The following is a 26,566-nucleotide window of genomic DNA, read 5'->3' on the forward strand; positions in this document are numbered from 1 at the left end:
GGGTTTTATCAGCTCATACTTGGCTTATAACAGTATGTGCTTTCATAGGAGCTACTCATATTATAGTCAATAGAATTTAATTCAGAGTGAATATAAATAGAATTGTGTTCCTAATTATAAAGCATTTAATCTATGTAAGTATGTCATAAACTGGTATCTTTAAAAGATAAGTAGTTCATGTAGTTAGCCTTGACTTATATAAATATAACTATATCATGGCTGAGCTCAATTTGCACATTTTATGATTAACAGCTTTGACAAAACTAAAAGCACACTAAAAGATTTTAAAGATTAAATAAAACGACTTAAAATTTTGTCCAAAAATAGCATGGATAAGAATGAATAAATAAATAAGAACTAGGACCTAATTCAATCTTTATTTTAAAAGAATATTGCAACAGAATCAAGATACCAAATACCATCATTCTCTTTAAAATAATCTACATTCTAGAAGTTACTTGCTAAAGAATTTAAGAAAAAAGGCCACCCTATTACTCAGAAAAAAATGCCTTCAAAATTTCACTTCTTTCTTGGCCTGTATTCTGTATTCACTTATCTTTATCTGAAAACAATACCATCAGCTATAATATCTAATTCAGGGCAAGGAACGAATACCAATTTAAAATCGTTTGGATAGAATAGAAAGCATTTTGCTTGCTTTTTAGACCTGGATTTTATATTCTCAACTTGATACCAGAAGGAACTAGATTCAAATGTGCAATTTTTTTTCTTGACTATCTAGCTGTATTTAAAGATAAAAACTACAAGCCTATAGGCAATATTAACACAATTGAAGTCATTTTCACATTTTATTTTTAAAATGTCAAATAAGATTTGAATTCATTTACTTATTTACATTAACAAGCAATATTAATACAGTTGAGGTTATTTTCACATTTTATTTTCAAACAGATATCAAGTAAGCTTTGAATTAATTTGCTGTAGCTGTTCATTTACTTTGACATAAACAACTTTAAAATTTTGGCAAAGATCAGAAGCTATGGAAGCACCTGCATTTCTAGATTCCATAAAAACCGTTCCCCAATAAATTGTGCCGAATGCTTACACAATATATTTTTCAGATGTAATCCTCAAATCATCAGGACAAATATATTGGCTCAAAAGATTGTGATGATAAAATAAAATTTCTGGGCCACTGCATTTGAAAGACAAATTTCATCCCTAAAGAATTCCTACAACTTTTCTGAAGCAAGAGATTGTGAATATTTTCCTTTCTGGGTTAAAAGAAAATACCAAGAAAAACAATGACAAAATAGACATACCATACTTCACTGTATGAAAGTTACAAAATTAATGCACTTGGCTCCTGACCCAGAAAGCACTTCAATGCTTTCCTGAAGCCAGCTTAGATCCATTTGGGAATTACTGAGTAATACACACATGCAGAAAACATAAAACCTACCACCAAAGTTAAATGGTATGGAGTCACTGGCTCTATTTACAGCAAACCTAGATGGAAACAAGACTTTCTTCTGTGTATAGATAAAGCTGGAACACAGCTTGCTGAGCAACATTTTCAGTATTAATATTGTACAATGAATTAATGTACTTCAGAATCCCAATGTTACATTTTTATTCTTTAGTTAAGCTTCCCGATGACCAACATCAATTCAGGTTTTTTAAACAGTAGCACCAAAAAAACAAAGCAGCATATTTCCCATTTTCCCTTTGTGGTTTGTTCTGCATGATTGTAATTTGAAAATAGCTTTTTCTTACCTTGTGATATGCATGATTTAACTGTATAAAATTTCGAACTAAAGCCACATGAATTCTCACTTTCATTTACAGTACTCAGTCTTCCTTTGGCTCTATTTAAGACTATTCACATGAATAGGTATTCTGAATATGACAATTTGTCAGCAGGCAAGAATATTTAATTGGTAAAAAAGATACTCCATCACCAGAAATATAAATTTACTATGCTATTTGCAAAGCTGCTTAAAGTGGGACTCACATTAATTGACAGATCTCTTTGTAGCAAAAATTAATATAATGAGTAATTTGATTGTAGGAATTGCAAGTAAGGCCAAGTTGTTTAAATGTTAAATGTTTAAATGTTAGGAAAAGCTCAGCAGTAAAAACTATCTTAACAGTGCAATCCTGTAGCGGTTTGTCCAAAAGCCATTCCAACTGTATTTAGTGAATTTTGAATCAGTAAACTTACAATCTGAAGTAAATACTAGAAAAGCTAACTATGATCTAATGAGTTAAGTGTTCACATGGCAAATGCTGCTTAGCTAGAATAAGTGACCTGCAGTAGGCATCCCAACACAACCAAGTTTTTATCAAAAAATAAAATCAGTAATGTAGTGCAATATTATTTCATATTTATATAACATTGCTGACCAGGAAAAATACTGCTCATGGTATTCAGCAAAATCATTTTCTTGGCTCTTACTACTTTACTTTGGTCAGAAATCACCCCAAAAGCCTGACTTGATAATTGTTATTGTCAGATGTATTATCTCTGCAGCTGTATTGAATCTTAATATAAAAAAAGTGTTCTGTCTGACATCTGGAATGTCTCTGTATGACATGAGAACTACCACAACTCAATTATCATACATACATGACCTTTTCTTGTACTAAGGGCTCTGTAGCCCAATTTTCATTATTATAGAATTCTTCCTAAATCACAACATATAGTATTCCTTGATCTACAAACATTCGTTTAGTGACTGTTCAAAGTTACAGCAGCACTGAAGAAGGTGAGTTATGACTGGTCCTCCTACTTATAACCTTCACAGCATCCCATGGTCAGGTGGTCAAATTTCAGAGACTTGGCAACCAGTTTTGGGTGTCATGTGATTGCCATGTGCAACCATCCCAGCTGGCTTCCAACAAGAAAAGTCAATAGGGAAAGCTGGATTTGTTTAACAACTGCATGATTCACTTAACAATTGCACTGATTCACTTAACAACCAAGATCATGGACACGACTCAATTAATAACTTCCTTGCTTAGCAACAGAAATTCTGGTCTCTATTGTGGTCATAAGTCGGGAACTACCGGAATCGAGCTTAAATTTGTAATCAATACAAAACAAAAAATATTCTGGATAGATCCATGTAAATAATCCATTCTACGCTAGGGTTTAAGAAGTGTCTTTGTCAAATATTTAACTTAAAAATAGATGATGTTCAATAAGCTGCCTAGAGATATTACAAAATCTAAACAATCAGGTTTATACATGTCATGATTAAAAAATTCAGTATTAAGGGTGTTTGTGGTTTTGCTAAATGTTAGGAATGAAATGTATTCCAACATCGGTTGGATTTAATATGTAGACTAAATTACATGGCAAAAAACCAAAACTGATAAAGAGATAAAGTTTAAGCTGTTTTCTCTAATGGTACTAAACGGGGAAATCTGCATTCCATCTTAGATCTTATTTAGGGAAAAAGGTAAATCAGCTTCTTATATCCTGCAAAACCATGACTATGCCTGAAAACCTGAAAAGTTATCATTATTCAGGCTGCCCCTTTGATCTAAGGCCTGACCAGCACTGTTCCCTTCATCTGGCAGGCAAGATCTAGCCAGAAATATCTGAACATTTTGTTGTCAAGCTTTCTGAAATCAGCTGTTCTTACTGCTGAAAGCCTTTCATTTTACAAATGAAAAAGAATGGTAAAAACAAGGTGTTTTAGAGTCTCTTCTACAAGGATCTAAGTTTGCTTCTGTCTATCACATTAGTCAACAAAAAAAGTTGCTGGTGTGGATGCTCTACGAAAAAGTAGGCTGGAACCTCTGAAGAGCTGCCCCTGGAGAAAGGAGAGGAACATGTTATAGAAAATGGTTTATTAAGATCTGTTGCAACTTCTTGCTGATCAACTGAGAACTGCAATAATCACAGGGACAGAGAGACCACAATACCTGGCGGCGAAACTTCAAGCTCAGAGAGCATGGGAATATATCTATGTAAAACAAAACGTGGAGAGCTGGACAAAAATTGTAACTTTTTGAATATTGATGAAAGAAAGCAAATATAATGCTACTATAAGATGATGTCAGCCAGAGGAAAGATATTGCCTAGAGATTCAATTCACATGGAGCACAAATTTATTTTCAATGGCAACCCTGGTCTCCCCCCATCACCACCATTTTAGTGTCTGATATGTTTCTTCCCTATTCCTAGTAGGATTTCAAATGAAAGCTTCCCAAAGCCTTCATGAGGGCAAAATAATTCTCCATACTAGCTATTTAGAAGCTTTTAAGACACTCTTTATTTTCCTTTTAGGCAGCACGACAAAAAGACATTAAGTGAACAAGGTTCAGTGACAGGGAATCAAAAACTCTTTGCTTCTGAACAGTGGTATTTAAAAGGTTTTACAGAAACTCAATTTAAAAAAATATACAGCTTCTTTGTTATGAGAGCTGGAGCACTGGAATGAAAAACTTCTCAAATGTACCACAATGCTTTTTTTTTGGTAGATTTATATTGAATGTAAAATCAGTTTCCAGTTCTTGCTATGTCTGATGAATAGAAAACCTTGGATACTGATTGAGATACATTGTTAAAGTTTATTTTTAAAAGTATCAGTTTTTCAAATAAATATACTGTATCAATAAATGGTTACAAAGGGATATGACTAACAATAATGTGATATAGTTCTATAGGTTTTATTATATACTGCAAGTGTCATAGGCAACACAAAATCTGTTTTCACTTGCAAAAATCTATCCAAGATTACTAGACGTGAAAATGAAACACTGTTCCTTCCAATGAACAACCTTAATTCTCAAATATTTCTATTTTTTTCCCCTCTGCACATGAATGAAATTTGTATAAACTTTTGAAAGAAAAGAAGAATGAGATCTTATTGCATGGAGAACACTATTAGAAAACACATAAGAAAAATCTTAGATTGACGCCCCTATTCAGACAAAAAAAATATATAATTAGAGTATGCATAAACAAATGATAGGGGGAAGAAAAAATGAGCAGAATTCAAAGCCTGCAAGAATCAAGCTGTCACCTGATCATATGTTCTTATTGTCAACTCACGAAGCTTTCTTGACCTGCTCCCATAGGCAGGGGGATGGAAAATTGCGCCTCACAGCTGAACTGAGGAATTCACACCTCAGTCAAAATAAGACACAGCCTAGCTGGCCAAAGTCAAGGCCATCTCCACAGAGACCCGAAATGGCTGGAGGGAGTGACTTCTATGACTGTGAAATTGTTTGTTGGGGAATGTGACTGGTGACACACCTTGGGGAGAGGGGGCAACAGGGTCAGAGGCAAGGTGTGAACTGGGTAAAGTCAGAGCTGGCTTCACTTAGTGCTGACATGGTGCTCCTAGTGAACAGTTGTATTTTTTTTTTTTTTTGAGAAATGGCTTGAGCTTCCTGATTTTATTAGGGCGTTGGTCGGAACCCTGACACTGATGATGTTAAAATAAATTAATAAAGGCATAGAATGTTCCTGTTTGCACTTCTTAAAACATGCTGAAAAACACCATTGAACTGATAATACTAATATTATAGAAAATAAAAAATATGCATATAAAGACAAATAATGATGTCATAGTTGAGATTAAAATAAAGCAAGAGATATATACAATTAGAAAAATGCAACTAATAATCTCAAGTGTTAAAAGTATAAGGGGAGAAAGAAAACAGGAACCAACTAATATATGAAAGTTATTAAAATGTTTTGATGCACAGGCAAGTTAACAAAGTCTTTTATCTTCAGTAAAAAGTAGTGTTTTTTAGAAGAAGGAAAGCAAAATTTAAAACTAGATCCCCGCCTTTTCTTGCCAGATTTCAAGTTGTGCCTTTTAGCTATCCATCTCTACGGTGTTATATTAAATCTCTACTTAATATAACACATATAAAGAACCCATGCATTGTAAATTCCCTTCAGTGAGAAAAGACTGAAGGAGCTTTCAAAGAAGGAAAGGAAAGGAAGAAAATTTAAAAATAAAAGGCGAGGGAAGGCAATCTTTTTCATAGTCAACAAGAGGACAATTTTGTCTGCTGCTAGATTTTATGTGCATGTAATTCAGAATAAGGTAAGAAACAGTAAAACAAAAGAAAAAAGAAAGATGGAATTATTTACATGGGCCAATATCCATTTCAGAGAAAGAATGATACTCACCTGAGCACTAAGGTGTCTCCAACAATGAATCCAAGAAGAAAACACAGGTACATATGGAGGAAGCCCAGCAAGTAACCTACATAGCAAAGAAAGCTGTCAGAGGAGAACATATATATGACAGAGAAAGTAACAAGCAAGGCATACATGGCAACAAGTCTGTTTGCTACAGAAAAAAACATGTTTTTGCCTTAGAAAGAAACTGCCTTGAGTTTTTCCTAACATAAGATTATAATAAATGTTTCTACAATGTGCTAGATACGCCCATTTTATGGATTAGGCAGAACTTTCAATTTTTAAAATCTCAGTCTGTATTGTATAATTTGACTCATACTGGATATGGTTGCCAATTATTATATACTTATCAAAGTTTAATATTGACTAATTTTAAGACTGACCTAAAATACTAAGTATTTTACATTGATCTGCGGCAGGCAGATGTATAACATATAATTTTGAAATGTTATACAGGTGAAACTAAAAAAAAAATAGAATATCGTGCAAAAGTTCATTTATTTCAGTAATGCAACTTAAAAGGTGAAACTAATATATGAACGAGATAGTTCAAGCCGTGATTTGTCATAATTGTGATGATTATGGCTTACAGCTCATGAAAACCCCAAATCCACAATTGCAGAAAATTAGAATATTACATGCAATCAATAAAACAAGGATTGTACATAGAACAATATTGGACCTCTGAAATATAAGTATGCATATATACTCAGTACTTGGTTTGGGCCCCTTTTGCAGCAATTACTGCCTCAATGCAGTGTGGCATGGAAGCTATCAGCCTGTGGCACTGCTGAGGTGTTATGGAAGACCAGGATGCTTCAATAGCGGCCTTCAGCTCTTCTGCATTGTTCGGTCTCATGTCTCTCATATTTCTGTTGGCAATGCCCCATAGATTCTCTATGGGGTTCAGGTCAGGTGAGTTTGCTGGCCAATCAAGCACAGTAATCCCACAGTCATTGAACCAGGTTTTGGTGTTTTTGGCAGTATGGGCAGGTGCCAAGTCCTGCTGGAAAATAAAGTCAGCATCCCCATAAAGCTCGTCTGTGAAGGAAGCATGAAGTGCTCCAAAATCTCCTGGTAGATGTTGACCCTGGACTTAATGAAGCACAGTGGACGAACACCAGCAGATGACATGGCTCCTCAAATCAACACAGACTGTGGAAACTTCGCACTGGACTTCAAGCATCTTGCAGTGTGTGCCTCTCCATTCTTCCTCCAGACTCTGGGTCCTTCGTTTCCAAATGAGATACAAAAGTTGTTCTCATCAGAAAAGAGGACTTTGGACCACTGAGCAACAGACCAGTTCAATTTTTCATTAGCCAAGGTAAGACGCTTCTGACGTTGTTTGTTGTTCAGGAGCGGCTTGACAAGAGGAATACGACATTTGAAGCCCATGTCCAGGATCCGTCTGTGTATGGTGGCTCTTGATGCACTGACCCCAGCCTCAGTCCACTCCATGTGAAAGTCTCCAACACTTTTGAATGGCTGACAATCCTCTCCAGGCTGCAGTCATCCCTGCTGCTTGTGCCCCCTTTTCTTCCACACTTTTCCCTTCTACATAACTTTCTATTCATGTGCTTTGATACAGCACTTTGGGAACATCCAACTTCTTTTGCAATTACCTTTTGAGGCTTTCCCTCCTTATGGAAGGTGTCAATGATGGTTTTCTGCACAACTGTCAGGTCAGCAGTCTTTCCCATGATTGTGATTCCTACTGAACCAGACTGAGAGACCATTTAAAGGCTCAGGAACCCTTTGCAGGTGTTATGGCTTAATTAGCTGATTAGAGTGGGACACTTTGAGCCTTGAATATTGAACCTTTTCACAATATTCTAATTTTCTGAGATTGTGGATTGGGAGTTTTCATGAGCTGTAAGCCATAATCATCTCAATTATGACACATCACGGCTTGAACTATCTTGCTTTGCATGTAATGGGTCTATCTCATATATTAGGTTCACCTTTTAAGTTGCATTACTGAAATAAATGAACTTTTGCACGATATTCTAATTTTTCGAGTTTCACCTGTAGTTGGTTTTATAAGGCCTGTACATTCCCTTTCTATTAATTTTTCCTTTTTCCCTTTTCATTCTTCCCTTATCATTTTTCTGACTGCACTTCTAAAATAAATTATAATAAAAAAGAAAGGAAGTTATCTGCAAAATGTATTACTTGTGCATTCTCGTTAGATATTGGACAAATTTATAGGATAAGAAATTCTTCATTAAGTTTTCTGTCATTTGAAAATTGTCAATGTTTATAAACTTGAAACATACTTGCAAAAAAGAATGTATATGCTTTATGTTTATTAAACTAAAAATGCATATAATTGATAAAAATGTTTGCCCCAAACACAACCCAGACACATATACAACCAAACCAGTTATTTTCTTCCTTCATTGATTCCAAATCTATCCGTATAAATTAAAGTCTATTCTCTCTCTCTAGTTCTTTTTTCTTTCTTGACAAAGAAGACAGGAAAGTAATGTTGGCTTTCTTTATGCATACAAGACTTAAAGTCTTTTATCTAGGAAACTGAGACTATTGAGTAATTCTGCCAAACAGGAAGCCTACTAAATTTTCACTAGAGAGATTAAGTTGTATTTGCTGGAGTGGTGGGGGGTGGTGTTTAATATCACATACCCACAGTTGTTCACTGCCATGAGATCACCCACAAGAAGAAAAGGGTATGTCAACATGCTCACGGCAATCTGTAACAAAGAAATATTTGAGGCATTCCTTCTATTCTTCACTGTTAAGCAAAAAAAAAAAAAAAAGCAAATATTGTAGGTAAACAAGATTTTGTGCAAAAGTAATAGGAAATGACAAGTTTACTAATCTTTTTTACCAGAATTGGGTTACATATTACTACAGTAATATACATATAACCAATTCAGTGGGCCACAGAAGCAATTGTAAATAAAAAAAAAGCCTGCACTTAAAAGAGTCCTCAGTACTTAGTATATTGCAGCTGCACTTTTCTGTTGATATGTACATCTGGAAAGCAGAATATATCTTCAGTTCCTATTAATTGCAGCAAAAGATTTCTCACCAACTGTTCTGAAAAGATAGACCATCATAATGTTGCTTTAGTCTTATTCCCAGCCAACTGAGATGTAAACTGATATTAACTGCCTTTAGTTATTCCAGGGTTATAGTAGTGTTTCCCCTTTTTTTGTTTTGTTTTAAAGCCTGCGATACAAATGATCACTGCCATCTCCAGACAGCTAGGACTTATAAGGGTAAGGAGAGAAGAATTCATGAAGAGCTGACTCTTTTTCTACTAGAACTCCAATTACATGTAGCTGCTACCCATCTGGTTACTCAGCACTGGCACCTGATACCAAGGACTAACAGGGCTGGGTAGAGTAGCAGGAGAGTGGGACAGAAGTCAATTTCTCCACTGTGAGATCTCAAATCACAAGGAACTGAACCATCCAACTAGAGACCTGAAAGGAAAAGGCCTGGCCTCCTGTAACCATTTGTATTTGATAAGACTTTCCGAGGTTGCTGAACTCACAGAGATCAAAAAATGTTCAAGCTGCCTCAAAAGAGCTCCACACTACGTTTTTTTTTTTTTTTTACATATTACAATTATCAATTGGTGAGGTATTTGTAATCTGTCTCACATCCAAACCTTCATCTGTGTAATCAACCTGCTTTCCTCTCTCTCTTTCCCAGCATCTCATTTTATATTATATGTATATCAAGTCACTCAAACATCTGATGAAGTGAACCACAGTTCACAAAAGCTTACGCCTTTTAATAAAATCTATTAGTTGGAAAAGTGCTGCCAAGACTTCTGTTTTTCCCGCCCAATTCAGAGAATGGAATTGGCTTTGGCCATGCTGGCTGGAAACTGCACTCCTAAGATATTAGAGATAAAGCCTGGGAGGAGCGACAAGAGCTGTGAATCAGGAACATGCAACTATACACATTTCAAAAGGCACAAATCTTACATACCCCCATCACAAACTTAGTGTAGCTCCGAATGACAGAAGCTTGGTTGAACTGTAAGAAAAAACAATAATCCAAATCCAAAAGTTTCTTGGGGACCAGGGCAACACACGTTAAATAAATACAGGAAAACATTTGGCAGTAAACTCTTGCTAAGGCACATGCATGGCAGAAGCCTTAACACAATAGCAATCTCATCAATAATTGACCCTCAGAAGGAATGGCATCATAAGAGATGGGTGAGGCGGAACCAATGCAACTATAATTTTATTAGGAAAAAAGTCAAGAGATTAATTAGAATAAGACCCTACTTGACTATAATTAACTTTAGTCACACTGGACCAAGTGTAATATTTGAATCTTATTAATAACTGTTAGGAATATAAGTCACCTAACAGTTATTTGGGTTGGAAATATAAAAACCAGGATAGACATTTTATCTTTAAGAGAATCCTAAAACTGTAATTGGGTGTGGTTTCTCAAATGGCCATAAGATGGAGCCAGAAACCTGGGTTGTTTAGTCTCAGAATAGAGTCTCCGTGAAGTGGGTGAGTCTCAGTGAGTTTCTGTTTCCTTCTGTTGGAGAGTTTTGCCGTTCCTCCTAATGACTGTTACTGATCGTTCATGTAAGTCTGTTACGGAACTGTTTTTGATACTGGACTTTAATATTTGGATTATCCCTGAACTGAACACTGATTGCTCTACCTGTGAATGACTTGGACTGCTTATCTTGAACTTTGCTTAAACGTTTATTGGAAGTAAAAACCTACATTTACTGTACAGTGTATCTGTGTGCTGTGTGTGTGTGTTATTCTTCACTTCTCTCACTATGTCTCCCTGTATGCGCTCATTCTCCTAACGGGGAATTACCTCAACAATAACCAGAAATACCAAATTTTATTATTAGTTAGGAAATACCTTTCAATGTTTGGTATATTTTGTTTTTCCTTAGACTTAGTTTACTTTCTGTAAAAAAAGTAAGTGAACATGGGAAAACTGCCAGCATAAAACAAACAAAAAGAAAAATTGGCCAGAACAAAATAATTGTTGTACAATAATACTTAAACTTGTGAAATTCTGGTTTCTTTCAATCTACTTTCTTGCTTGACATCATGATGAATTATTTGTTAGATTTATATCCCTTTCTCCCAGGCTTGCACGGAAGCCTACCTGGGGATGTAAATTTATCCTCTCAACCACCACACATATGAGGTGGATTGGACTGAGGATGTACAACTGGTTCAAAATGAATTTTCATGGCTGAGGTATGAATGTGCCCCTTAGCTGGGAGCAGCCCACTACACCGCAATGGATCTTTGGGGAAGAAATTTTAGAGTACAATAAAATTACTCATCACTCACATTGTCATCCACAGCGTAAGTGTTGATAAAATGAGCCAGAAGGTTGCAACACCACAGAAAAATAAGATCACCTAGGACATGAGGAACTAAACCTCTGAGGGAAAAGAAAAGAGAAAATATTAAATAACAATACTCTTAAATTAACCTCATACAGTTTAGAAAATAATAATAGTAAAGTACGTAAAGACTATACATATGAAATTTGTATTTGGAATACAAATACCTAGAGAGATTGTTTGGAGCTTAGAGACTAAATCAAGTCCAAAGGCATGTAGTAAGAAAATGAAAGATACAAGATCTTAGAACTTCATCAATGTTCTAATGCACATTGAGGAAAGAAAAGAAAGAATGAACCCTAGGCCAAATGTTAATGCACAGAAAACAAAAAAATCCGATACACAGCAATATGCCTTAGAACAGTGGTCGGGGAACAGGGGTAAATTACCCCAAATGGGGTAAAACTGAAAATCCTGGGGGTAATGAGGACGGTCGCGCTGGCGCGACTGCGTTCTCATTACCCCCAGGCATTTTATTTCCGACATTCTGTTCGCCGGTGAATGCTGCTGGGATCGGGAATCAAGGACACAAATGAGAGAAGGGGAGGGAGGAAGCAACGGAAGCCTGTCCTGCTCTCTGGCTCAGCAGCTTCGGTTTCCTCCCGCCTCGTTCCTCTCTCAGTCGCTCTCTCGCTCCTCCACCAGCCCAGAAAGAAACTGCTTCAAAGAAGCCGGGGGTGGCTTTCCTGTCGGCGCAGCTCCTCCGAAGCGCCCGTTTTACCCCACCCGCCGCCAATCAATCCAATCAATTCTGCCTGCCTGCCTGCCTTTGTTTCTGGTAGTTTCGGAGCAGCTTCGGCTGAGAAAAAGAGGCGAATAGTTATTATTCTCAGCGAAGCTGCTCAAACTACCAGAAACGAAGGCAGGCAGGCAGAACGGAGCACTGGATTGAACCGCGGGCGGCGGGCGGGGCGGGCGGGGTGAACGGGCACTTTGGGAAGCTGCGCCGACAGGAAAAGCCACCCTGCCGGCTTCTTTGAAGCAGTTTCTTCCTGGGCTGGTGAGGAGTGAGAGAGCGACTGAGAGAGGAACGAGGCAGACACCTGAGGGATGGGGCTGAGGGAGGGAGGGAGACACCTGAGGGATGGGGCTGAGGGAGGGAGGGAGACACCTGAGGGATGGGGCTGAGGGAGGGAGGAGACACCTGAGGGATGGGGCTGAGGGAGGGAGGGAGGGAGACACCTGAGGGATGAGGCTGAGGGAGGGAGGGAGACACCTGAGGGATGGGGCTGATGAAGGCAGGGCCGAGAGGCGAGCCTCTCAGCCGTCCTGCAGGGACTATCTGTCGCTCAGGGTTGCAATGAGGAGGCATTGGCGTTCCCTGAACTTGGTGGTTTGCTGGCAGACGTTTTATTACCCGACTAGGTAACAACATCAGATGTTACCTAGTCAGATAATGAAATGTCTGCAAGCAAACCACCAAACTCGACTCTCCCGGTTGAAGCTTTCAAAGTAATTTTAAATACATCCAATAACATTTTGAATTCAAATAGTGTATGATTTCCTTCCTTTCAAATCAAGGGGGTAACGTCATGCGTTTATAAAAATTTTGGGGGTAAAGGTAAAAAGTTCCCTGACCCTGCCTTAGAAAACTAATCATAAATATGAATTAATTAATTAATTCAGCAATAGTAAATAATTTTGAGCATGCAAAAAGTGATGATGAGTCATTTAGTATTGTATCTATATCCATAGGATAATACAGTCACTAATTATGCATGTGCCAATGTTTAACTGAAACAGAAAGATTTTACTAACTCAACCATCCAAGGGTCCATACTGATTGAAAGCTATATTCTTGCTACAGCCTACCCTATTTTCTAATTAACTGCTAATACTAGTACATCTGCTTTAGATGTTACCACTTTGTTGGCTACTCTGTTCCAGGAAGGATATGGTGGATGAAAAGACCCCTTTTTCATGTTGTATTCTGTCAATGTAAAAACTCACTCGCCATGAGATAGAATACTATCTTCTTTATGCCTTTCATTTCTCTTTCCGGAAAAAAATTCCTGGAAGTTAGGTTTCAGGCATGCAAATTGTTTGCAGATAAAATGGCCATGTTCCTGAATGTTTACATCCTTTCAAAAGATTTTCCAACAGTGATAATGTGATAGGAAATGAACAGAAGGGGAATTATTAAGTAAGTGAGCAATAGCAAGTCCTTTAATATTGTAATTCCTTACAAATTAAATATCTAATATTTGTCTTGGTTCTATATACTGTTTTGCTCTGGTTTCATTTGAGTTTTGGAGGAAGGCCACCAGTGTGCCATTTAAAAGTCTCTCAGTCCAAACTAAGTTGTTCATTTCTGTTTGCAAGATTCTGGAAGTGATTTGCATTGCTTCTTTCCAAGGACTGAGAGAGAGAGAGCAACAACCTGGATCTCTCAGTTCATTTTATCCATGCAATATTTTACCATTTTTTGGCTGTTAGAGAAAGGATTTGGACCATTCAAAAAATTTAAAGTAGAATCTCTTAAGATTTTATTGAGAATCTTAAGAAAAGTCAATCATACGAGATGCAAATCTTAACAGGTGACCAGGAAATGTATAGATTGATCATATTCCTAATTTAATACAGTGATGTCTATTTTCTAATTCAAAAAAACTTTACTGATTTATTCTATATATCCTTAAGTAAAAAAAAACTTAAGTTAAATTTAGCACTGATTAAAATGTAAGTGCAGAAACAGATTAATAATTTCCTAGTTTGAATCACTGTGCTTGAACAGGTCTTGCAATTCTTCAAAAATATATCTAGGAACTTTATGAAGGAGAAAGTCCAACTATTTTATGAGAGATTGTTATTTGTGTGTGAAATTGTGTCTGACTAAAAGAGACAGTAAATTGTCAAGTATTATCTTTCTCTCTTTTACAGGTGAAACTCAAAAAAATAGAATATCGTGTAAAAGTTCATTTATTTCAGTAATGTAACTTAAAAGGTGAAACTAATGTATGAGATAGACTCATTACATGCAAAGCAAGATAGTTCAAGTCGTAATTTGTCATAATTGTGATGATGTGGCTTACAGCTCATGAAAACCCCAAATCCACAATTGCAGAAAATTAGAATATAACATGCAATCAATAAAACAAGGATTGTACATAGAACAATATCGGACCTCTGAAAAGTATAAGCATGCATATGTACTCAGTACTTGGTTGGGGCCCCTTTTGCAGCAATTACTGCCTCAATGCGGCGTGGCATGGAAGCTATCAGCCTGTAGCACTGCTGAGGTGTTATGGAAGACCAGGATGCTTCAATAGCGGCCTTCAGCTCTTCTGCATTGTTCGGTCTCATGTCTCTCATATTTCTGTTGGCAATGCCCCATAGATTCTCTATGGGGGTCAGGCGAGTTTGCTGGCCAATGAAGCACAGTAATCCCACGGTCATTGAACCAGGTTTTGGTGCTTTTGGCAATGTGGGCAGGTACCAAGTCCTGCTGGGAAATGAAGTCAGCATCACCCATAAATCTTGTCTGTGAAGGAAGCATGAAGTGCTCCAAAATCTCCTGGTAGATGGCTGCGTTGACCCTGGACTTAATGAAGCACAGTGGACCAACACCAGCAGATGACATGGCTCCCCAAATCAACACAGACTGTGGAAACTTCACACTGGACTTCAAGCATCTTGCAGTGTGTGCCTCTCCATTCTTCCTCCAGACTCTGGGTCCTTGGTTTCCAAATGAGATGCAAAAGTTGCTCTCATCAGAAAAGAGGACTTTGGACCACTGAGCAACAGACCAGGTCTGTTTTTCTTTAGCCCAGATAAGACGCTTCTGACGTTGTTTATTGTTCAGGAGCGGCTTGACAACTGGAATACGACATTTGAAGCCCATGTCCAGGATCCGTCTGTGTGTGGTGGCTCTTGATGCACTGACTCTAGCCTCAGTCCACTCCTTGTAAAAGTCCCCAACACTTTTGAATGGCTTTTTCCTGACAATCCTCTCCAGACTGCAATCATCTCTGCTGCTTGTGCACCTTTTTCTTCCACACTTTTCCCTTCCACATAACTTTCTTTTAATGTGCTTTGATACAGCACATTGGGAACATCCAACTTCTTTTGCAATTACCTTTTGAGGCTTTCCCTCCTTATGGAAGGTGTCAATGATGGTTTTCTGCACAACTGTCAGGTCAGCAGTCTTTCCCATGATTGTGATTCCTACTGAACCTGACTGAGAGATCATTTAAAGGCTCAGGAACCCTTTGCAGGTGTTATGGCTTAATTAGCTGATTAGAGTGGGACACTTTGAGCCTAGAATATTGAACCTTTTCACAATATTCTAATTTTCTGAGATTGTGGATTTGGGGTTTTCATGAGCTGTAAGCCATAATCATCACAATTATGACAAATCACGACTTGAACTATCTTGCTTTGCATGCAATGAGTCTATCTCATATATTAGGTTCACCTTTTAAGTTGCATTACTGAAATAAATGAACTTTTGCACAATATTCTAATTTTTCGAGTTTCACCTGTATATAATGCCAGAAGGCATTAGCACATGTAATACACTTTCAATAAATAATTCTGACCTTTGAACTGAATTATAACTTAAGGAAAGCTGATTGTTCTGAACAAGAGCTGATTCTTCTCAGTGGTATGAGAATTGATCTTCAATAACACATCAAGTTCAGGCTTAATTCAATTTGCTGGCAATTGGGATAGACTTACTTACACAAAGAATCCCAAGAGTCCTTCTTCTTTCCAAATTGTCTTGACTGAACTAAATATATTGCTGTTGACAAAGGAAAACCATTAGACCTGGGCCAAAGTGCTCTCTCACATCTCTTCAGCCTAAAGTATATTATCACATTGCTGCCATTGTTGTTCAATAATAGGAAAAGAAACATCTATATTTCTTAGAAATAATTATTGATATATTGATAAAATATTTTTATTACTACTGCCCAGTGCAATACTATAAAACCCTTTGTTATTATTCTGAGATTGAGTTATAGAATGTTAAGATCTCACCTGTACTTAACTTCTCGTCCTACGAACTGGACCATACAGCGCATAGATATTACTTCAGAAGAAAAAACAAGAGATATGAATATAGAAGTAGTTCACTTACGTATTTTTATACTGAGAAAATATCTCAACATTGACTGACTCATAATACCAAAAGGAGTTTCAACTGAAACATTCTACAGGCCACTGGAATTTAGAATTCCCAGGATTCCCACAGTGATGGATCAGATGGCTATTGGAAACCTAAAACAATTATCTGCAAAAGTAGTATCAATGGCTTGTATTCCCAGTGACCTGGAATTCAGAGCCTTATTTCTTTTGATATTAAAAGTATGATATTTATAGATATGAAGATGACTCTGAATTTAAGGACATTTTACCACAGGAAAAGTAGATAGGAACAAAATATATACCAACAGACAAACATCCTGGGAAATGCCTAACTTTTTCATCTTGCCAATCTAGAATTGTCAATTCCAGATGAACCCAGTCTGAAAATGCCTCCTCAGTAAATGTGTGCCAATAAAACACTTTTGTGCACATACTTGTATACTTGTATATAATCCTGATAGGAACCACACTCCAATATAGGCCAGGGCCCAAAGCAACAAATTTTAATAACTTATTATAGTATTGTCCATAATGCAAGACATCCAATTATAAAATCAGTATGTTTCCCACCTGCATATACAACTATTATACACTCAAACTCCTTTCAGAAACACACACCTACAAACTTACACACCTCCTTACTTCCAGTAAAAACAGAAAAACAGGAGGGATATGAACAAGAAGGGAAGGGGAATAGCACCAGGAAGGTGGAAGTTAAGTGGACAGAGAAAGAAAGAAGAGAAGGCAAAGTTTTAAAAATAAATATATCAGGCAAAAAAGATCTTTTTGAAAGCTCGGACTAATCTTCAGACTAATTTTCAAGGCATATACACTTTTCGAAAGAAACATCTAGTTATTTGTATGTCCTGCCAATTCCTTTGTTTTCAATAGTTCTACTCAGTTGATTAGTATGGTGGGGTGGGTGTCTTATTAGGTAAATATGGTAATATATGGATAATATAACCAAAAGTGTGCAAAGTCTTCTCAGAGCAAAAGATTCTGTTGCTGAAACACCTCATTTTGACTTCATCAGAAATGATCCCACCTCAAAATAGATCATTTTGAATGAAAAGTAGAGGTAGGCTAAATTCATTTCAAGTCCAAATCATTTAGTCCAAATCAGTACGTTTCAGGTTGAAACATTTTGCACATCACTATCCCTGACAAATAACTACTCAGAATCAACTGCAAATTGGTCATAGTAAAGTGACATAATGTGCAGATACTTGTGTAAATAAAATAAATTTAAATTATGAATTTTATAATTTTATAGGAAAAAACACCACAAAATGAATGTTTAAGTGGATATGGGACTTGACAAGAGCAGATTCCATAGCTCACCATGAAGTGGGTGAGAAATAATTCGGGATACACATTGCATCATCATCTCATGGCAAGTCTGATAAAATATAAAAATAGAGCACTTTTTTTATCTTAAGCAAATCATCTCACAATCAGTACACCATAATGGGAAATTTGTTAAATATCTTAGTTTCCTTATTTGAAAAAAAAGTATTTGCTGGATTACACGGAACATAGTAATATAGTTTCTATGCTATTCTAAGTCATTCTGTTTTACACTATAGATCTATAGGACTATCACATACTGTATATTATTCAGATACAGGTAGTCCTTGAGTTACGATGGTAACCAGGACCAGAATTTACGTTGCTAAGCAATATGGTCATAAAGCTTGACCTCATGTGATACTTAGTGCCATTGCTTTGTAACCACAATCCCAGCACTTCTCTTTTGCAGTCATTAACCAAATTCCACCAATCGTAAGCGGAGGGCCCATCCCAATCCAAGCCATTCCTGGCTTGATCTCTCTCAGCTCTGAGCCCCTGGTAAGAGACTGCATACCTTTCTACTCCCTTCAACTGTCCATTAAGCCTTTTTGGCCACCCTGCACCCTGTCTCCTGGGATGGAAAATAGTCCCAGAACTGCACAGCTCAGGAGCTTCTTGGCACACCATGGCTCTAGGGCTGCAAGAAGCCTCTGAACTGTAAAGCGGTGCAAAGCTGCAGCTGCCCCAGCTCGGGCCAGCAGTAAGTGCAAAGCTATAGCTGCCCAGGAAGCCAGAGCTGCCCCAGCCTGGTTCAGAAATGCAACCAAAGCCCCAGCCGCCCCAGAAAATCCCAGCCCAATCCTAGCAGGCCTTGGCTTACTGCAAGGCCTCTGCTGCTCTGCACTCCCCCACCCAGGTGTTCCTTTGCTATTGTTTTGTTTTCACTGCCAATGCAGTCTGCTTGGCCTAGCCTTTTGTGAGGCAAGTAATGGTCATGTGAGCCCTTCTTCTCCAGGTTTCACACAAAGAAACGGCTGCACAGGATCTTGGGAAGAAAGTCTCATGCAACCAGCAGCTGTCAAGCAAAAGGGTGAGGTTGGGAGTGCTTGGGTTAGCAGCAGGAGTAGCAAGACAGAGATCAGCTGGGCAGTGGAACACAGGATGGCTGGGGTTGCTAAGTACAGGGGGCCAAAAGGGCACATAAGAAAGGGGCAGGGGTGGGAGTTGTATCATCCATATAGTGGTAAGTGCAAATGTGCTGCCAAGTGCCTGAATTTTGATCGTACGCTAAGAGTAGCATTGCAATGGTGGTAACTTTGAGGACTGAGCGTAAGTACTATTTATTCAGCCCCATAATTTTGAACAGTCATTTAAGGAGTGATCATAACTTCAGGACTACCTGTAAAAAGAGGCAGCAAAGATGATAAAGAGAACCCCAAAGTACCCATGCAGCAAACACGTGGTGAGGTAAGTTGAAAGAGAAAAAATAAATCAAGCTATATAAGTTTGAGAGATACTTCAGTTTTACTCAGTGTACTACAGGAATTTTTGAAAGTGTTAGTTCATTTTTAAACTTCCTGAACACTAAAAGATTGGCCCCACTTTTAGTAGCCCCAAGATTGTATGTATTAAAAATAATCAGAGGAAACCATGTTAACAATTTTAGTATTTAGCATTAGAATAGATTAGCAGGAGAAATCTTAGCATCCTTAAATTTATACTATTTATATAGTCTTTCCCACCTCACAAGGCTCTGAGACATTTTTTCAAATTGGGCTTAATCACACTGGAAAAGAAAAGATTTGAGGATTCAACATTCATGTCAATCATAATTATTCTTTGAAATATATAGTCTTTCCAAATATAACATATTTGAGCAATGAAAATTTGCTTTAAAGTTCCACCTCTTTTGTCACTTTCCTGAGAGATGTCTTCATATCATCCTTATTGGAAACATGCTCCATATCTTCTAGAGGGAAGGCCTGAGGTATAACAGAGAAAGTAAACTCAGGAGACCTGATTATGATAAACAAATAGTATTTGACATATGAGATTTTTCTAACAATGATACTCCCAAGATTTGAATAGAAGAGAGGTTATTATATCTGTACTTTACTTCTCCTCTAAGAAATTGGAGTGTGCATGGGGTGATTATTTTACTATATATTCATTGTATTCATTGTATAGTAAAATAATCATTTTACTATACATTCATTGTTTTGTTGTAACCTGTACTTGGACTAATGTGATAATCCAATATACAGAAAGTCATCAACTTATGGCAATTGGGACTGGAATCTCACACTGAGTGAAGCAGTTATTAAGCGAGGTGCCTATATGACCACTTTGTTCAATGACCACAATCCTGGCTCTCCCAGATGCAGTTGTTAAGCAGTCACACTGGTTGTTAAGCAGACAGACTGAAAGAGTTTCCTGCCAAAGGGGGTTCTTCAGGATTGAAGCTTCATTTCTGTAGACCATTGCAGTATTTCCCCCCCCCCTCCATGTAAAGAAGAGAACTAGGGTGTGAACTGCAGAAAAAAAAAATAGATCCCCAAAATCTAAGGTTCATTTCTGCAGCCCACCACAAGATTTCTTCTCCCCACCAAGCACCCTTTCTGAGGCCACTGTACTTTCAAACTTTTGTTAAATGACCAGTTGTAAGTCAAGGACTACCTGGAGTATGGAGTGAGGACTTTAACCCAAAGAATCATTCAACTTTGCTTTCTCTTCCAGCCCCCTCCCCGCTCCAGCTTTCCTTCTTTTGAGTCATGGCACTGCTGCATTAACATAGTAATGGAAACACAGATTTCTGAAAATGTTCAGCTCAAAAGCATGCTGGTGCTTTTGAACCACAGCATGGGCAAGCCTACACTTTGGTTGAAGAAATATGAAAGAATTGCTCTTCTAAGCATTGGGCACAATGGAGGGAAACAATAATCTACATAGTTGAATGAGACAGTGCTGAGGTTTTGGAGCTTTGCAAGCAGGCATGGATGGTGGCCAACTTGTCTTGGCAAGAGACAGACCAACCCATCTTCCATTCTTAATGAGGACGTGTCATTAAATAGTAGAAAAGTGAAATTAGCAGTCCTACTGTCAAAGACAGGCCAATGATTGACAAACTAACAGGCCTTCACAGGAAATAAAATGTTACTAAGAAAAGACCAGCACTTTATTATTCTCACAAGGGTAAAGACTTTCAGATAGTCCTAAAGCAACTTGATGGTACCTTAATAAGAAATATAGTTCAGGAAGGCTATCAATATGCAACTGTGGCATAAAATTCTGAGAACTCAGGAAATAGTTCACACCATTAAAAAGAATCCAATATGCTTTAGGTTCCTCTATGAGGTCAGCTACTACCATTGCTTTTCAAGTTCAACACCTCAGGTTCTAAAAAATATTTCACTATTACTGGTTGGAAGAAGCAGCTTTATTGTACAACAAGAGTTGTTGCTATTGTTGCTATTGCTGTTGCTGTTTTGAATTTGAATCCCTTCCAAAGTCCAACTAGGCAAATGCAGAAGCTGAGATTTCAACTGTGAGAAAGTGTTGGCCTAGACATTTATTACACAATTTGGCTTCACAAGTAGCCTTTTTAACACAAAGAGATTAGAGAACAAATATGTGACATACTGTACCTTCTTCACTTGTTCTCGGTTTATGGTAGATAAAACGCTAGAGATGATACGAGGAGAAAGACCACGGAAAAGACCCATCTTCCCATCCACTTCCACAATGTGCCTGGCTACAAATAAATTACACTGAAGTTACTTCATCATGATTCAGTTGACTGGGTATCTATATATGATAATGCATGTTAGGATTTAAACTATCCACTGACATTAAGATGGTAAAAGCTGTGAGAAAACCTTGCATTTTCAACTATTTCAACTGTGATCTTAAGAATTACATTGGATTTTATAGTGTTAGGGGAGAGTATGAACATTCCTTTAACTTGTGCTCAGCTATGTTGCCTCCTTCCAACCAAAAGGCTTTAGATTATTATCTAAATAATTTGCAAAAATTTTGGAAGGAATTTTATAAAGTTTAAGGTACTATAAACTTCAGATAGCTAATATGTTATAATGCTGCAATAGCTTACTACTATGCTTGTAAAACTGACTCTACATTTAGCTAACTTGAAAGTAAATTTTGTTCTCTAAATATGTTTATAGGAGAAACTGTTTCATTAGAACAAGTTTACAAAATGATTATAAAATAGTATTAAGAGTTCCATCATGTAGTCAGCAAGCAAAAACGGTATTACCAAAGAATCCTAAATATAAGCTACATTAACTGAATAAAGTTTTATACTGTATATCAACAGCAAATACTAATAAATGCAAATCATTGGGTTTTTTCCTAAAGCAAATTGTACTGTATTTGTGTATTTTCTGTTATGTACTTGTCATAAATGTGTCCCTCCATTTTTAACTGAGATCACATCTCTTCCAAAATAGATTGCTAATCAATATCAATCAGTAAATGCTAATAACTTTTCTCCCAGATAAGTTAATATGACAAAAAGAAGTTAGCTGAATCCTCAACTACTGCAATTATTATGGAAACAAAATCTTTTTATAGAAAATGACTTTTAAAGAAGGAATTTTTTCTTTATGATTAAAAAATGCCCATACATTTAAATGTGTTTGCCTACTCAAAAAGAAAAAAAAAGCTAAATAGAAATACAAAATTTTTATGGCTTATTTATCACTAGATTTTTTTTACATATTAAGGATCTAATTGTGAGTTTTGCTCTAAGCATAAATTCTTCTAAATCAAGAAGAATAAAATGTTTTAGATTATATTGTTATACATCTGAACAATAATAACAAAATCTGATTCCTATTAAAAGCAAGTTTGATTTAATTCAGTGGATACATAGAACTATAGAAAAGTATACTCAACAATCATGTTTGTTGAAAAGGAAAACATCTGAGTTAGCACTGTATTAATATTTTTATTCATTATCTGAGTTGGTTACATTATTTTCATTAGACCTATAGGAAAATTTAATCAGGTCATGCTTACCATACGTAAAAAATCCAGGAAGGTATAATACTTTCCTCCCCAGTAAATTTCTCCCAACAGTTGGAGGTAGAGGTTCATGCCCAACCTAAAAAAAATAAATGGAAAAAGTAACACCAGTTTCTTGCAAATATCTCCATCCCAGTGAACTTTATCCATAGCTTTAGAGCTCAGATAGGGGCCACTCCTTGTTGCTCTCAACCCCTACTCTATTTGCTTCATTTTTTAAAATTTCAACCACTGTTGACTCCTAGTGACTGTGTGAACTAATAATCCCTGTACTTTTCTTGCAAGGTTTTCAGAAGTGGTTTACGATGGCCATCTTCCCAGGGCTGAGAGAGTGACTGACCCAAAGTCATCCAGTTAAATTCATGTGTCTAAGGCAGGGATAGAACTCATGGTCTCCAAGTTTCTAGCCTGATGTGCATGCATGTATGCACACACTTTATTTATAGACCCAAAACACTCGTACTTCTTTTGTGGGTTATTTTTTGTGCTAAGTGGTATACTGAAGTCTAGACACTTTGGGAAAACACATTCTAGTTCTCTCCTTTGCATTGAATTAAATTTTTCTGAACCAAAACACGTTATTAAATATGCTTGAGAAGACTCAACAGTAGAAAATAATCTCTGAGGTTCCAAAGGCAGGGATGCCTATTGCTGTTATCTCATTGTTATTGGAAGCACTTAATCAAAAGCAAAAGGATCATACTGCTGGGAAGGAAAGCCAGCAGTAAATCTTAGGGCTCTGGAGGTGAAAGTGGCAATAAAACATCAGAAGAAAGCCATGGCAAACTACTTCACATCTTCCACCCTCCCACCCCAAATTTCAGTAACAAATCTGTTAGGATCTATTAATCTATTAATCCTCTCATCTTTTTAAAAAAGACTTTTTGGAAGCAACTAGTCGAAGGAGCCAAATTCCTTTATGGTATATGCACCAAAGAGGAGCTGTAGGGAAATCGGCACCGTTTTCGCAAAGCCAGCCCTTCATAATGGATCACCCACAGACCCGAGGAGCAAAAAGCTAAGCACCCATTAAGAAGTCTTTGAATGGTGTGGGAGTAGGAATGGATTTCCAGAAGAAAAATGGCAGATTGCAGGAACCAGGAACACTACCCAGGTTACTCTGAGGACACAGATAAACCTCCAGGTGCTTGAAGGACCCTCTAAAAGGATGCAAATGACCAGCTGTCTGCAAGGAATGGGAAACCCTTCCATTCTCCCCCATTCTGTCAGAGCTGAAGAAGCTTCTTGGATGAGAAGCAAAACGTCTTCAAAGCAAAAAACCAAGCAAGTCCAATTGCCTCCTGAAAAAGGGACACCTATCAAGAACTGCCTTCGTGAGGCGTCTCGGACCTCAACGGTCGCCCCTCACCTATCAAGGCTGCAAATCCACAGGTCCCCACACCCCGAGCAAGACATCTCCTTCCCTCCGAAACCTGCATTGGAGGATTGGTCCCCAAGCCGCACCTGCACCAGAAGCTTCACGTAGAGCAGCGGGTGGCTGAGGACCGTGAAACCAGCGCTCAGGGCGACGAAAAGAGCGTCCGCGCCTTCTGCCGGACCGGGTCCCATTCTCGGTCCGACGGCGGGAGTAATCCCAGGACCCACAGGAATGTCAGCCATCTCCCCCCACCCCCGCCCGCATCCAACCAGGAAGCGCTCTCCCGCGTTCACATGACCAGACCCTTTCGCGTCATCGCGTCCCTCGAAGCAAAGGCCCTATGGCAAGGAGCAGTTGGCTTAGCCCGCCTCCCACATAGAGACAAAAATACAGGTAGAAAGGCGCCTGGCAAATCGGAACACGAAACGAGGGTACAACTAACGCGTTTCCCTCCTATTGACGGGACAAGGGAAAGATCGTGTCGCTGATCTCGCAGGAGCGAGGGCGACTATGGGATCTTTCTGCTATATTTACTCAACTGACAAGGAAGCGTAATCTCATTTTATCCTTCCTCACAGACCCCGCCCCCTGGGCGGATTTCTCCATAGCAAAAAGGAGGGGGAAAAAAATCCCTGCAGTATCTCCATTTTCGCGCGTCTCTCCTCTGAGGGCAGCATCAGAGAGAGGAATTCGTATCTTCTGATGCATTTGACTCGTATTTGGCCTCGGCGAGCATTTATATTATTTTATTTTTGCATGAAAGTGATTTTTTTTCATGCCCTCCTGGTGCAAACCGAAGCCACATAGCAACGCCGAATGATTGGCGTGGCGCCCCCAGTCCCCCGTGCAAAAATTCCCCTGCGATTGTTCCATAGGTGCTTTTTTTTTTCCCCAGAAGACAACTGGACTTGGTGTTTTTTTTCTTTGAAGACGTTTCGCTTCTCATCCTAGAAGCTTCCTCGGCTCTGACTGCATGGTGGAGAGTGGAAGGATTTCTATTCCTTGCAGGCAGCTGGTCATTTGTATTATTTTAGAGAGTCGTTGAAGCCACTTCTTGGATTAAAAGTGAAATGTCTTCAAAGAAAAAAAACAAGAAAGTCCAGTTGCCTCCTGATAAAGCACCTTTGGGACAACCAAGTTTTGGATCGGGTTCTCCAACCTTGGCAACTTTAAGCCTGGCGGACTTCAACTCCCAGAATTCCACAGCCATCAAAGTTGGCTGGGGAATTCTGGGAGTTAAAGTCCGCCAGGCTTAAAGTTGCCAAGGTTGGAGAACCCTGATCTGGATGACTGAGAATCTCCATAGACTTTCCGCTTCGGTTCTGACAAAATCCAGTCTCGCGACTTGACCTCGTCCCCCATTTCGCACAAGCCCGGCACTGGCTGATCTCGGAAGCTGATCGCGGTTAGGACTGGCTGGAGAGAGAGAGCCCGCTTCCATTGCAGCGAGGAGGCATAAAACACACTGATCCGTTATAAAGAAGAAGCCGAGGAGGAAGCCATTTCTTGCCTGGATAATGGTTCGAAGCGATCAGTGGGACGTCTGAATGCGTTTCGCCCTGCTGTTTCCATTGGCTCTGAACACTTGAACTGAAGTTCTTCGCTGCGGTCCTGTTTCGCCGCCTGACAACAAATCTCTGAAACTTTAGCCGCCTGGCGGTCTTTCGAATAACTCAGCTAAATTTGAACCCGCCCTTTCTCTACATTTGTCGGAGGGTTCCTTGATGCCCTCTGAGTTTGCTTGTTTTCTTGCAAACGTTTCATTACCCTAACTAGGTTACATCATCTAGCACTGATGATGTTACCTAGTTTGGTTAAGAAAGCGTCTGCAAGAAAACAAGCAAACTCAGAGAGCACCAAGGACCCTTCATTTCAACCCTGAGCTACAAATATTATCCTTTGTTGATACTTCATTTCTCTGGGTGGCATAGTTGAGTTTTTGTAGGAGATGTTAGTTGAGACCATTATGACTCGAGAAAAAAAGACTAGCAGCAAAACCCATTTATTTCTCTCAAGTACAGGTAGTCCTCGACTTAAAACACTTCATTTGATGACCATTCGAAGTTACAAGGGCAATGAAAAAAGTGACTTATGCCTTATTTTTCACACTTATGACCTTTGCAGCATCCCCATGGTCATGTGATTTATATTCGGATGCTTGACAACTGATTCATATTTATGACAGTTGCAGTGTCCATGTGATCAACTTTTGTTACCTGACAAGCAAAGTCAATGGGAAAGCCCAATTCACTTAACAACAGTT

At 38.2% G+C, this 26,566-nt stretch overlaps 1 protein-coding gene across 3 annotated transcripts; it reads right to left on the reverse strand.

Annotated features, from left to right (window-relative positions):
- Positions 1 to 796: 796 nt before the first annotated feature.
- On the reverse strand, positions 797 to 24,594 carry MTCH1 (mitochondrial carrier 1). Of its 3 annotated transcripts, XM_026677846.2 has the most exons (12): positions 24,390 to 24,594; positions 22,920 to 23,004; positions 21,527 to 21,633; positions 19,787 to 19,864; positions 17,934 to 17,991; positions 16,485 to 16,536; positions 16,186 to 16,245; positions 11,449 to 11,542; positions 10,094 to 10,141; positions 8,774 to 8,841; positions 6,119 to 6,194; positions 797 to 3,782 (listed from the first exon to the last, which is right to left on the reverse strand). In XM_026677846.2, exons 1-12 carry the CDS (start codon positions 24,543 to 24,545, stop codon positions 3,711 to 3,713), a joined length of 954 nt encoding a protein of 317 aa, XP_026533631.1. In that variant the 5' UTR covers positions 24,546 to 24,594; the 3' UTR covers positions 797 to 3,710. The 3 variants fall into 3 exon arrangements, with proteins under 3 accessions (XP_026533631.1, XP_087816022.1, XP_087816023.1); XM_087959896.1 differs by lacking the exon at positions 8,774 to 8,841; XM_087959897.1 differs by lacking the exons at positions 797 to 3,782; positions 6,119 to 6,194; positions 8,774 to 8,841 and adding an exon at positions 8,867 to 9,579.
- Positions 24,595 to 26,566: the final 1,972 nt, after the last annotated feature.

The sequence above is a fragment of the Notechis scutatus genome, chromosome 3 (assembly GCF_049901735.1).
Source record: "Notechis scutatus isolate UNSWTSFEM ecotype Mainland chromosome 3, rNotScu1.2, whole genome shotgun sequence".
Classification (NCBI taxonomy): domain Eukaryota; kingdom Metazoa; phylum Chordata; class Lepidosauria; order Squamata; family Elapidae; genus Notechis; species Notechis scutatus.

Coding starts and splice junctions, on each gene's coding strand:
- MTCH1 (XM_026677846.2), bottom strand. CDS start 24,545: ATGGCTGACATTCCTGTGGGTCCTGGGATTACTCCCGCCGTCGGACCG. Junction 16,246..16,484: donor GGACGAGAAGTTAAGTACAG/GTGAGATCTTAA, acceptor CTTTGTCAACAG/CAATATATTTAGTTCAGTCA. Junction 8,842..10,093: donor ACACTAAGTTTGTGATGGGG/GTATGTAAGATT, acceptor TCTTTGTTACAG/ATTGCCGTGAGCATGTTGAC.